At 45.4% G+C, this 13,885-nt stretch overlaps 2 protein-coding genes across 2 annotated transcripts in view; one reads left to right on the top strand and one right to left on the bottom strand.

Moving 5' to 3' along the window:
- The window catches only part of LOC137097800 (solute carrier family 2, facilitated glucose transporter member 5-like), a 45,290-nt gene extending 40,804 nt beyond the window's left edge, over positions 1-4,486 (bottom strand). Inside the window, exons 1-2 of the mRNA XM_067472971.1 lie at positions 4,405-4,486; positions 2,797-2,892 (exon numbers count right to left, since the gene is read on the bottom strand). Of these exons, the coding sequence (XP_067329072.1) occupies positions 2,797-2,892; positions 4,405-4,452 (144 nt within the window). The 5' untranslated portion in view covers positions 4,453-4,486. The remainder of the gene's footprint in view (positions 1-2,796; positions 2,893-4,404) is intronic.
- Positions 4,487-5,128: 642 nt separating this feature from the next.
- Positions 5,129-5,968, top strand: LOC137097795 (DNA ligase 1-like). The gene has a single exon (XM_067472926.1). It carries the CDS (start codon positions 5,129-5,131, stop codon positions 5,966-5,968), a length of 840 nt encoding a protein of 279 aa, XP_067329027.1.
- The last annotated feature ends 7,917 nt before the right edge of the window (positions 5,969-13,885 follow it).

The raw sequence follows: 13,885 nt of genomic DNA, 5'->3' as shown, positions 1-13,885 counted from the left end.
CATAGCTAACTTCTACATGGAACACTTTGAAAAACAAGCCCTGGAGACAGCAACCAAAAAGCCCACGATATGGTTCAGATATGTGGATGACACCTTCACCATTTGGAGCCATGGAGAAGAGGAACTCAACAGGTTCCTGGACCATCTCAACAGCATCTACCCAAACATCCAGTTCACCGTGGAAAAAGAAAAGGAAGGAAGACTGCCTTTTCTAGATGTCCTAGTCATCCGCAAACCAGATCAACAATTGGGTCACACCGTCTACAGACAACCCACACACACAGACAGATATCTACATCAAAACTCCAACCATCATCCAAGTCAAAAAAGAAGCCCCATTAAAACCTTGGCAGACCGTGCAAAAAGAATCTGCGAAGCCCACCTCCTCCTCCAAGATGAACTGAACCACCTCAACTGGGCTCTCCAGGCCAATGGAGACTCCACCTCAGACATCAGAAGAGCAGCAAGACCAAGAACAAGCCACGAGAGTCAAGATGAAGATCCACCCAGAGGAAAAGTGTTCCTGCCATACATCAAGGGAACCACTGACCACAGAGGGAAGCTGATGAGGAAACACAACATACAAACTATCTACAGACCCACCAAGAAAATCCAACAAATGCTCCATTCAGCAAAGGACAAGAGGGATCCTCTCACCTCTACAGGAGTCTACCGTGTACCATGCAGCTGTGGACAAGTCTACAGAGGGACCACCAAATGCAGCATTGCCCAAATATGCATCAAGGAACATGAAAGGCACTGCAGACTACTTCAACCAGAGAAGTCAGCCATAGCAGAGCACCTGAGGAACCAGCCTGGACACAGCATATTATTTGAGAACACAGAAATGCTGGACCACACCAACAACCACCATGTCAGGCTACACAGAGAAGCCATGGAAATCCACAAGCATGTGGACAATTTCAACGGAAAGGAAGAGACCATGAAAATGAACAAAATCTGGCTACCAGTATTAAAAAACTCTAAAATTACAACATCAAAACAACAGATAGGAAACAACCAGGCACAGATTAACACATCCCAGCAAGAGATTTTCCCAAGCTCAGCCAGGCCTTCAAATGCTAATGAAGGTGATCAGTTGAAACATTCACACCTAACTGCAGCAGGGAAGAGCTCCTTACCCCACCCCAGCCATTCCACAGATATATAAACCCATTTTTCCTACTTCCAACAGACCTCACTACCTCTGGGGATGCTTGCCATAGATGCAGGCGAAACGTCAGGAGAAATGCCTCTAGAACATGGCTCTATAGCCCGAAAAAAACCCACAAGAACCTAGTGATTCCAGCCATGAAAGCCTTCGACAATACGATGGCATTTCTGTTCCCCAGGGAAAGTAATGTTGTTTTAGATAAAGATAGTGAAACTTCACAGCTGCAGGTGGAGGAGTCGGCCGAGTTGGCCCCATCTGGGAGTTCAGGGCCTCTCGGTTCCCAGGGAGACCAGTCTCAGGATAATGAGGGATCCGGCCTTGAAAATGGAGATTTGATTAGGGAGGACCGTTTGCAATTAAGGATTGGCCGAAGTGTGCGCCTTGCCAACAAACGTGAAATTCAAGGTAAATGTAATGCTTTCATGTTGGGGAAACATACGAGGGGTATTTTTAAAGTAAGGTCCGTTTTGTTGTAGACACTAGTAGTTCGCGCGCATACCGCAACGAGCGCATGCGTCGTGTACCAGCATGCCTCGGGAACAACTGTGCTCAGTTTCCGCTCTGTAGCTCACCTGGACGGTTCTGTTCTGTGCTTTAACAATGTTTAAGACTATCAACTCACCCTCCGCATGTGAGGTTCGCTCAGTGATACGGTTTTTGTCAGCAAGGAACCTGCCTGCTGTAGAAATTCATCGACAGATTTGTGAAGTGTACGGTGAGACTGTTATGAGTAAAAGCAAAGTGCGTAAGTGGGTACGACAATTCAAAGATGGCCGTGACAACGTCCATGATGAGGACCGCTCCGGACGCCCTTCTTTGATTACAGATGATTTGGTGGCTTCAGTTGAAGTGAGGCTTTATGAAGAGGGTATTTTAAAATTGCTTCAGAGGTATGATAAGTGTTTGAACAAACTTGGCAACTATGTCAAAAAATAGAGTGAAGTATGTACTTTCTGAAAATAAATTTACTTTTTTGAAATAAACTTTCATTGTGTACTTATGTTCCAACTGACCTTACTTAAAAAATATCCCTCGTATTTAATGATCTGATTGAAGTCTGTCCATTGTCAGTGCAATGTTGCTTATACCCTGTTAACTTCTCTGAAATTACCTCGGCTTTTGGGGAAAGCTTCTACCTCTCTGGGACTTTGGTTTTGCTCTTGATTTTTGGGGGACTTTGTCATACTGCCATGGATTCTTGTTTAACCAATGTTAACGGAGTATACTTCATGTTATTTGCCTCTGGATCTTGGGAACTTTGCCTTTGCATTTAAGACTCTGTTTTGGCTATTGAACTTTTGCATCTTTACTTCTATGTTTTTGATTTTGCTTGTTCTTCAATAAATTACAAAACCTACAGCCTTGGTGTGTGGTAGTGTCTTGAGCAAGGTGAATCTATCCTGAGTTGTGACAATGGCCCACAACGTATTTGGCAATAGCACTGCACAATGCACCTAGGCCAGTGGTTTCCAAATGACAGTCCCTCAAATATTTTGGACACCAACTGTGAGAATTCCCAATTGTTGGCCAAGTCCGAAACACTCCGTCTCCCAGCTACCTTTATAAATAGGGAAATGGTAGGAGAGAATCAGCAGGAATGTCCACACTCAGGGCCATCTTACCACGGATGGAGAGTAGATGACCCAAAGGCTGTAACCGTGCTGCAGAATCCCCAAAGAAGCGACTATTGTGGCCCAGAGAAGAGTAGCCGTCACCTTCTGTGGGAGAGAGATACCATGGATTGAGTATCGAAGGCCAAGCATGAATTAGTCCAGTGTTCCTCTACCTTCCTGGTGGAGGTGGGAGTGGGGAACCTTCATGACAAGAAGAAGGCAAGGCAGGCTTCTCATGAGGTTATGAACACATTCAAAGCCAAGAACCCTCATGAGAAGAAGAAGGCAAGGCAAGGCAGCCTTCTCAGGGTGGGATTGATTTTGTCATGTGGGGGTTGTAGTTGAGTTCACCTACAATCAAAGAGCATTCTGAACCCTACCAGTGATAGAATTGGGCCATACTTCCCACACAGAACCCCCATGCCTTGAAGAGACTCGCTGGATGATGCCTCCCTCTAGCCACACATGCTCCCCCTCGCCTGCATATGTGCATCACGTTGCCATGCGCTGAACACGCCTGCTCTCCCCTTCCCGCTTGGAGTGGACCCAAACAATGACAAATCATGACCAAACTTGGCACTTGCTGAAATGTGAACACCAATGGAGTTTGGGGGAAATTGACCTTGATATTTGGGAGTTGTAGTTGCTGGGATTTCTAGTTCACCTACAATCAAAGAGCATTCTGAACCCTACCAGTGATGGAATTGGGTCAAACTTCCCTCACAGAACCCCCCACCCCATGCCTTGAAGGGACTCAGAGGCACGAGCCTCCCTCCAGCCTTGCATGCTCTCCCTTGTCTGCACATGCGCACCATGTTGTCAATATGCGAGCACGCCTGCTCTGCCCTCCTTGCTTTGATTCTCAGAAACAGCCCTCCCCTTGGCTGAGAGGCCAGCCAATCACAGCAGAGGAGGGCTTTTGGTGGGAGGATTTGCTGCCTGTTTCCAAAAAAGGTCAAAGAATAATAGAATCATAGAATCCTAGAGTTGGAAGAGTCCTCATTGGCCATCCAGTCCAACCCCCTGCCAAAAGCAGGAAAATTGCATTCAAAGCACCCCCGACAGATGGCCATCCAGCCTGTTTAAAAGCTTCCAAAGAAGGAGCCTCCACCATACTCCAGGGCAGAGAGTTCCACTGCTGAACGGCTCCTCATAGAGCTTGTTCTCCAAACCCTTGAAAGGAGATCTTCACCTTTCTCTGCCAAAGGGATTCCTAAGACCATCAGAAATATGTGTTTTCTGATGGTCTTTGGTGACCCTCTGAAACCAACCAGGGGTCCCGACCTCCAGGTTGAGAAACGCTGAATTCGTCCATTTTGAAAGTTAGCAAACTACATTAGTTGAACTTCTGATATCTTATGCTTGGAGTTAAGGGCATAAAGGGTTACCCTGACATGTTGAGATATTGATTTCTGCTTGAAGGCCCTTCCAGACAAGCCCTATGTCCCAGGACCTGATAACAGGTTTCCTCTTTATCCCAGATTATCAGGCAGTGTGGATTCATATGAAACCTGGAGTCAAATCCTGGGATAAAAGAGCCTGTCCGGAAGGGCCCTAAATCTGTTGTCCACTCTTGGCTATTCCACCCAAGCTAGGATGGGTTGCATTTGGACTCACCTTGTCCTTGGAAAGTGCTAAGGTTCCTCTCCTCTGTTTGATTTCCATCCTTGATGCTGTGGGTCAGAAATCAGACCAAACTGTAGGGGGAGAAGAAGAAGTTAAGGCAGGCTTCTCAGGAGGTAATGGACATATTCAAAGCCAAGAACCTTCATGAGAAGAAGAAGGCAAGGTAAGGCAGCCTTCTCAGGAGGTTACAGACACATTCAAAGCCAAGAACCTTCATGAGAAGAAGAAGGCAAAGCAGTCTTCTCAGGAGGTTACGGACACATTCAAAGCCAAGAACCTTCATGAGAAGAAGGTAAGGCAAGCTTCTCGGGAGATCATGGACACATTCAAAGCCAAGAACCTTCATGAGAAGAAGAAGGCAAGGGAAGGCAGCCTTCTCGGGAGTTTATGGACACATTCAAAGCCAAGAACCTTCATGAGAAGAAGAAGGCAAGGTAAGGCAGGCTTCTCAGGAGGTTACGGATACATTCAAAGCCAAGAACCTTCATGGGAAGAAGGTAAGGCAGGCTTCTCAGGAGGTTATGGATACATTCAAATCCAAGAACCTTCATGGGAAGAAGAAGGCAAGGCAGCCTTCTCAGGAGGTTATGGACACATTCAAAGCCAAGAATCTTCATGAGATGAAGAAGGTAAGGCAGCCTTCTCAGGAGGTTACAGACACATTCAAAGCCAAGAACCTTCATGAGAAGAAGGTAAGGGGGGTTCTCAGGAGATCATGGACACATTCAAAGCCAAGAATCTTCATGAGAAGGAGGAGGCAAGGCAGGCTTCTCAGGAGGTTATGGACACATTCAAAGCCAAGAACCTTCATGAGAAGAAGAAGGTAAGGCAGCCTTCTCAGGAGGTTACAGACACATTCAAAGCCAAGAACCTTCATGAGAAGAAGGTAAGGCAGGCTTCTCAGGAGATCATGGACACATTCAAAGCCAAGAATCTTCATGAGAAGGAGGAGGCAAGGCAGGCTTCTCAGGAGGTTACGGACACATTCAAAGCCAAGAACCTTCATGAGAAGGAGGCAAGGCAGCCTTCTCAGGAGGTTATGGACACATTCAAAGCCAAGAATCTTCATGAGAAGAAGAAGGTAAGGCAGCCTTCTCAGGAGGTTACAGACACATTCAAAGCCAAGAACCTTCATGAGAAGAAGGTAAGGCGGGCTTCTCAGGAGATCATGGACACATTCAAAGCCAAGAATCTTCATGAGAAGGAGGAGGCAAGGCAGGCTTCTCAGGAGGTTATGGACACATTCAAAGCCAAGAACCTTCATGAGAAGAAGAAGGTAAGGCAACCTTCTCAGGAGATCATGGACACATTCAAAGCCAAGAATCTTCATGAGAAGGAGGAGGCAAGGCAGGCTTCTCAGGAGATCATGGACACATTCAAAGCCAAGAACCTTCATGAGAAGAAGGTAAGGCAGGCTTCTCAGGAGATCATGGACACATTCAAAGCCAAGAATCTTCATGAGAAGGAGGAGGCAAGGCAGGCTTCTCAGGAGGTTACGGACACATTCAAAGCCAAGAACCTTCATGAGAAGAAGAAGGCAAGGCAGGCTTCTTAGGAGATTACAGACACATTCAAAGCCAGGAACCTTCATGAGAAGAAGATGGCAAGACAGTCTTCTCAGTAGGTTACGGACACATTCAGAGCCAAGAACCTTCATGAGAAGAAGAATGCAAGGCAAGGCAGCCTTCTCATGAGGTTATGAACACATTCAAAGCCAAGAACCTTCATGAGAAGAAGGTAAGGCAGGCTTCTCAGGAGATCATGGACACATTCAAAGCCAAGAATCTTCATGAGAAGGAGGAGGCAAGGCAGGCTTCTCAGGAGGTTATGGACACATTCAAAGCCAAGAACCTTCATGAGAAGAAGGTAAGGCAGGCTTCTCAGGAGATCATGGAAACATTCAAAGCCAAGAATCTTCATGAGAAGGAGGAGGCAAGGCATCCTTCTCAGGAGGTTATGGACACATTCAAAGCCAAGAACCTTCATGAGAAGAAGGTAAGGCAGGCTTCTCAGGAGATCATGGAAACATTCAAAGCCAAGAATCTTCATGAGAAGGAGGAGGCAAGGCAGGCTTCTCAGGAGTTTATGGACACATTCAAAGCCAAGAACCTTCATGAGAAGAAGAAGGCAAGGCAGGCTTCTTAGGAGGTTACAGACACATTCAAAGCCAGGAACCTTCATGAGAAGAAGATGGCAAGACAGTCTTCTCAGTAGGTTACGGACACATTCAGAGCCAAGAACCTTCATGAGAAGAAGAATGCAAGGCAAGGCAGCCTTCTCATGAGGTTATGAACACATTCAAAGCCAAGAACCTTCATGAGAAGAAGGTAAGGCAGGCTTCTCAGGAGATCATGGACACATTCAAAGCCAAGAATCTTCATGAGAAGGAGGAGGCAAGGCAGGCTTCTCAGGAGGTTACGGACACATTCAAAGCCAAGAACCTTCATGAGAAGAAGAAGGCAAGGCAGGCTTCTTAGGAGATTACAGACACATTCAAAGCCAGGAACCTTCATGAGAAGAAGATGGCAAGACAGTCTTCTCAGTAGGTTACGGACACATTCAGAGCCAAGAACCTTCATGAGAAGAAGAATGCAAGGCAAGGCAGCCTTCTCATGAGGTTATGAACACATTCAAAGCCAAGAACCTTCATGAGAAGAAGGTAAGGCAGGCTTCTCAGGAGATCATGGACACATTCAAAGCCAAGAATCTTCATGAGAAGGAGGAGGCAAGGCAGGCTTCTCAGGAGGTTACGGACACATTCAAAGCCAAGAACCTTCATGAGAAGAAGAAGGTAAGGCAGGTTTCTCAAGAGATCATGGACACATTCAAAGCCAAGAACCTTCATGAGAAGAAGAAGGCAAGGCAAGGCAGCCTTCTCATGAGGTTATGAACACATTCAAAGCCAAGAACCTTCATGAGAAGAAGGTAAGGCAGGCTTCTCAGGAGATCATGGACACATTCAAAGCCAAGAATCTTCATGAGAAGGAGGAGGCAAGGCAGGCTTCTCAGGAGGTTACGGACACATTCAAAGCCAAGAACCTTCATGAGAAGAAGGCAAAGCAGCCTTCTCAGGAGGTTACGGACACATTTAAAGTCAAGAACCTTCATGAGAAGAAGACAGCAAGACAGCCTTCTCGGGAGGTTACGGACACATTCAAAGCCAAGAACCTTCATGAGAAGAAGAAGGCAAAGCAGCCTTCTCAGGAGATCATGGACACATTCAAAGCCAAGAACCTTCATGAGAAGAAGAAGGCAAGGTAAGGCAGGCTTCTCAGGAGGTTACGGATACATTCAAAGCCAAGAACCTTCATGGGAAGAAGAAGGCAAGGCAGCCTTCTCAGGAGGTTATGGACACATTCAAAGCCAAGAATCTTCATGAGAAGAAGGTAAGGCAAGCTTCTCAGGAGATCATGGACACATTCAAAGCCAAGAATCTTCATGAGAAGGAGGAGGCAAGGCATCCTTCTCAGGAGGTTATGGACACATTCAAAGCCAAGAACCTTCATGAGAAGAAGGTAAGGCAGGCTTCTCAGGAGATCATGGAAACATTCAAAGCCAAGAATCTTCATGAGAAGGAGGAGGCAAGGCAGGCTTCTCAGGAGTTTATGGACACATTCAAAGCCAAGAACCTTCATGAGAAGAAGAAGGCAAGGCAGGCTTCTTAGGAGGTTACAGACACATTCAAAGCCAGGAACCTTCATGAGAAGAAGAAGGTAAGGCAGCCTTCTCAGGAGGCTATGGACACATTCAAAGCCAAGAACCTTCATGAGAAGAAGATGGCAAGACAGTCTTCTCAGTAGGTTACAGACACATTCAGAGCCAAGAACCTTCATGAGAAGAAGAATGCAAGGCAAGGCAGCCTTCTCATGAGGTTATGAACACATTCAAAGCCAAGAACCTTCATGAGAAGAAGGTAAGGCAGGCATCTCAGGAGATCATGGACACATTCAAAGCCAAGAACTTTCATGAGAAGGAGGAGGCAAGGCAGGCTTCTCAGGAGGTTACGGACACATTCAAAGCCAAGAACCTTCATGAGAAGAAGAGGGCAAGGCTGGATTCTCAGGAGGTTATGTACACATTCAAAGCCAAGAAACCTCATGAGAAGGAGAAGGCAAGGCATGCTTCTCAGGAGGTTATGGACACCTTCAAAGCCAAGAACCTTCATGAGAAGGTTATACAAGTCCAAAACAATGTGAAGGAACAGATGAAGGAGAAGAAAAAGAAGAGAAGGAGGAGGAAGAGGAAGAAGAAGAGGAGGAGAAAGAGGCAGAAATACAAACCTATCACCGCGTTTTCTTGCTGGAAATGTCTTGAAGGACTTGGATTCTTCTGAGAACATCAGCCATTCTTCCCCAATGATGTTTCCCCCAGAAATTTGGGGCCAAAGCAGGAAAGACCATGGAAACTTAACTTTCTGTACCAACAACGGGAGGAAAATTCCTCCCGGCAGCCATATTTGCTCTGGAAAGAAGTCCATCGGAATACTCATACAGTTGCGCGAGCCAATCAGGGAAGGAGCGTAGAGGATTCCGGGAAACGGTTGACAGTTGGCAACCACAATCTCTCCAAGAAAGGAGGCTGGGTACCACATTGTTGTCGCTGTTGTGGTTGTGATTCAGTGATAGCGCATCTAAGAATCTCTGTGCAGAGGATAACTAATAAGACCATCCTTGCTTGTGGTTTCGAACACGCAAAAGGCTGGAGATGTGGTGGGATGAGAGACAGCCAAGAAATCCATATTATTATCTCTTGGCAACTGCATTTATTTATTTATCTATCGTGTCAGGAGCGAACCAAAGAGTTGTATTGTATTTAAACAAAAACTAAACAAAAACAAAAACACACATACACAAAGTTTGCAAACTTGGCATTCTATTGAATGAATGACCAGTAGCCAAGCCCAGCAATTCAACAATACAAATATACACATAAGAAAACAACAATCTATATATATATATATATATATATATATATATATATATATATATATATAAATGTAATGTTCGTTTGTGCTACCATCAGAACTCAAAAGCCACGGGGGGAATTGACACCAAATTTGGACACAAGACACCTAACAGTCCAATGGATGTCCTAGAATCATAGAATCAAAGAGTTGGAAGAGACCCCATGGGCCATCCAGTCCAACCCCATTCTGCCAAGAAGCAGGAATATTGCATTCAAATCACCCCTGACAGATGGCCATCCAGCCTCTGCTTAAAAGCATCCAAAGAAGGAGCCTCCACCACACTCCGGGGCAGAGAGTTCCACTGCTGAACGGCTCTCACAGTCAGGAAGTTCTTCCTCATGTTCAGATGGAATCTCCTCTCTTGTAGTTTGAAGCCATTGTTCCACATCCTCATCTCCAGGGAAGCAGAAAACAAGCTTGCTCCCTCCTCCTCCCTGTGGCTTCCTCTCACATATTTATACATGGCCCTCATCATATCCCCTCTCAGCCTTCTCTTCTTCAGACTAAACATGCCCAGCTCCTTAAGCCGCTCCTCATAGGGCTTGTTCTCCAGACCCTTGATCATTTAGTCGCCCTCCGTATGATATATTCCCTTCTCATATTTATACATGGCTATCATATCTCCTCTCAGCCTTCTCTTCTTCAGGCTAAACATGCCCAGCTCCTTAAGCCGCTCCTCATAGGGCTTGTTCTCCAGACCTTTTATCATTTTAGTCGCCCTCCTCTGGACACATTCCAGCTTATCAATATCTCTCTTGAATTGTGGTGCCCAGAACTGGACACAATATTCCAGATGTGGTTTAGCCAAAGCAGAATAGAGCATGGGGAGCATTACTTCCTTAGATCTAGACACTATGCTCCTCTTGATGCAGGCCAAAATCCCATTGGCTTTTTTTGCCGCCACATCACATTCCTGGCTCATGTTTAACTTCTTGTCCACGAGGACTCCAAGATCTTTTTCACACGTACTGCTCTCGAGCCAGGCCTCGTCCCCCATTCTGTCTCTTTGCATTTCGTTTTTCCTTCCAAAGTGGAGTATCTTGCATTTGTCACTGTTGAACTTCATTTTGTTAGTTTTGGCCCATCATCTCTCTAATCTGTCAATTTATTTATAACCCGCCACCATCTCCCCAAGGGGACTTGGGGCGGCTTTCATGAGACCAAGCCCAGCAATTCAACCATGCAAATATACACATATAAGAAAACAACAATAAAATATAAGGAAATAAAATAAAATAAAATAAAATAAGAAAATCAGTATAAATAATCACATCAGACCCCAAACATTGTATTGCTTTGTTTATTGCTTTTCTGTTTTGATGTGTTGTCGGGCTCAGCCTCATGTAAGCCACTCCGAGTCCCTTGGGGAGATGGTGGCGGGGTAGAAATAAAGTATTATGATTATTAATTATTATTATTTGAACACATCCATTGTGCATGTGGCAGAGCTCAGCTTGCATTGTATTATTTCTTTCTTTATTTAAGACATTTATATGCCGTCCTTCTCACCCCAAAGCGGCTTACAAGATAGAGCAGAAAACGTAATGCCTCCACCTTCGTAACTCCTCAACAGACAGCAGTTCTGGTATGCAGCAGGTACTGGCTTGTTCAGTAGACTCTCCTCTACAGTTCCATTTTGGTGAGAAGCCTTAGCATTGAACGGTTGTGTTGTTAAAGTGAAAAGTAATGCCTCCATCTTCGTAACTCCTCAACAGATGGCAGTACTGGTATGCGGCAGGTACTGGCTTGTTTAGTAGACTCTCCTCTACAGTTCCATGTTGGCAGGAAGCCTTAGCATTGAACAGTTGTGTTGTTAAAGTGAAAAGTAATGCCTCCACCTTTGTAACTCCTCAACAGATGGCAGTACTGGTATGCGGCAGGTACTGGCTTGTTCAGTAGACTCTCCTCTACAGTTCCATTTTGGTGAGAAGCCTTAGCATTGAACGGTTGTGTTGTTAAAGTGAAAAGTAATGCCTCCATCTTCGTAACTCCTCAACAGATGGCAGTACTGGTATGCGGCAGGTACTGGCTTGTTTAGTAGACTCTCCTCTACAGTTCCATGTTGGCAGGAAGCCTTAGCATTGAACAGTTGTGTTGTTAAAGTGAAAAGTAATGCCTCCACCTTTGTAACTCCTCAACAGATGGCAGTACTGGTATGCGGCAGGTACTGGCTTGTTCAGTAGACTCTCCTCTACAGTTCCTTTTTGGCAGGAAGCTTTAGCATTGAACGGTTGTGTTGTTAAAGTGAAAAGTAATGCCTCCACCTTCGTAACTCCTCAACAGATGGCCATACTGGTATGCGGCAGGTACTGGCTTGTTCAGTAGACTCTCCTCTACAGTCCCATTTTGGCAGGAAGTCTTAGCATTGAATGGTTGTGTTGTTAAAGTGAAAAGTAATGCCTCCACCTTCATAACTCCTCAACAGATGGCCATACTGGTATGCGGCAGGTACTGGCTTGTTCAGTAGACTCTCCTCTACAGTTCCATTTTGGCAGGAAGTCTTAGCAGAAAAAGTAATGCCTCCACTTCCGTGACTCCTCAACAGATGGCAGTACTGGTATGCAGCAGATACTGGCTTGTTCAGTAGATTCACCTCTACAGTTCCATTTTGATGGGAAGCCCTAGCATTAAATGGTTGTGTTGTTAAAGTGCGAAGTATGGTACCCATATTTCTCACTAATAGATGGAAAGTATTGCACTGTATGCAACAAACTCTTGCAAATGTATGTCTATTTGAATAAATAAGTAATTTAATTTTTTTTAAAAAATACCTTCTGAATGAGCACAGACTGCATTATCATCAGCATACAGGAGTTCTATAGCATACATCGTATGTCATCTTCTAAATGAGCACAGACTACGTTATGATCAACACATTGGAGTTCTATAAGTCCAGGTCGACAAACTAATGAAGAGTTAGATAGGAGATTTACATTCCGTCAACATAGAGCTTCTCAGAAGAGTTACAAAGCTCAAGATGCCCATGAGCCAAGATGTTCTTATCAAATTCCCAGGGGAGAAGGCATGATTTTTTTCTGCAGCTAGTGGTGTGCTACCACGGCCCCTTACAAGAGGAGGATGTCTACAGCCATCGTGTCTCTCGCCATCTTCAAGCTCAGTGAAGTTTTATGCAAAAGCAACAAGATGTTGAACAAATAGAGCTTTTTGTTGTAGTGTGATGTAACACCATTATTAAGGTAAAGATTTTCCCCTGACATTAAGTCCAGTCGTGTCCGACTCTGGGGGTCGGTGCTCATCTCCATTTCTAAGTCGAAGAGCCGGCATTGTCCATAGACACCTCCAAGGTCATGTGGCCAGCACGACTGCATGGAGCGCCGTTACCAGTGCGGTACCTATTGATCTACTCACATTTGCATACTTTCAAACTGCTAGGTTGGCAGAAGCTGGGGCTGACAGCGGGAGCTCAAGCCGCTCCCCGGATTCGAACCTGCAACCTTAGTCACCTCTAGACTGGACTACTGCAATGCGCTCTACGTAGGGCTGCCCTTGAAAACGGCTCGGAAATTCCAACTGGTCCAACGGGCAGCAGCCAGGATGCTAATGGGGGCCCCTTACAGAGAGAGGTCAACCCTCCTGTTTAAGGAGCTCCACTGGCTGCCATTTATTTTCCGAGCCCAATTTAAGGTGCAGGTGCTTACCTACAAAGCCCTGAACGGTTTGGGACCATCCTACCTTCGAGACTGCATCACAGTCTACGAACCCACACGCTCGCTCCGGTCATCAGGAGAGGCCCTGCTCGTGATCCCACCCGCCTCGCAGGCGCGTTTGGTGGGGACGCGGGATAGGGCCTTCTCTGTGGTGGTCCCCCGCCTCTGGAATGCCCTCCCGAAAGATCTCAGACAGGCCCCCACCTTGGCGGTTTTTAGAAAAAACCTGAAAACCTGGCTATTCCAACGTGCCTTCTCAGATTAGGAACCCCACTATCAAAGCCCAGAAGCACTTTAGTAGAGTCAAGACCACTCTCAACGCACACCGCACTTCTACTTTAATCTTATATCCCCCCGTCACTTTTTTCAGCACTTTTAACCTTGTACCCCACTCCAGCCGGCTCAGTTTTTTTTAATATGTCCCGTTGTATTGTTTATTGCCATTGTTCTCTGCTTAAACTGTTTTATTTGCTATGTATTGTATTGTTGTATTGCTGTATTGTGTTGTGCTGGGCTCCAGCCTGTTGTAAGCCGCATCGAATCCCTCTGGGAGTTGCTAGCGGGGTACAAATAAAGTTTAATAATAATAATAATAATAATAATAATAATAATAATAACCTTTCAATCAGCAAGTTCAGCAGCTCGGTGGTTTAACACTATTATTACATAGTTTTAAATTAGATAGTTGGAAACCATCTTAATTTTATTTGGCTACATCTGCATGAGATCATACCCGAACGTCTTGTATCCCATAAGCTGCTTGACTTCCAACACTGGGGAAAAAGAAAGAGTATAAAGCGACAGATCTGAGTTCGGATGAGAAGCCGACACCATCACC

The sequence above is a fragment of the Anolis sagrei genome, chromosome 13 (genome assembly GCF_037176765.1).
Source record: "Anolis sagrei isolate rAnoSag1 chromosome 13, rAnoSag1.mat, whole genome shotgun sequence".
Classification (NCBI taxonomy): Eukaryota; Metazoa; Chordata; class Lepidosauria; order Squamata; family Dactyloidae; genus Anolis; species Anolis sagrei.
Note: the sequence above shows the minus strand (reverse complement) of the source record. Positions and strands in the feature narration are given on the sequence as shown.

What these genes read in the sequence shown, in the direction of transcription:
- LOC137097795 (XM_067472926.1), top strand. Translation starts at nt 5,129, where the DNA reads ATGGACACATTCAAAGCCAAGAATCTTCATGAGAAGGAGGAGGCAAGG.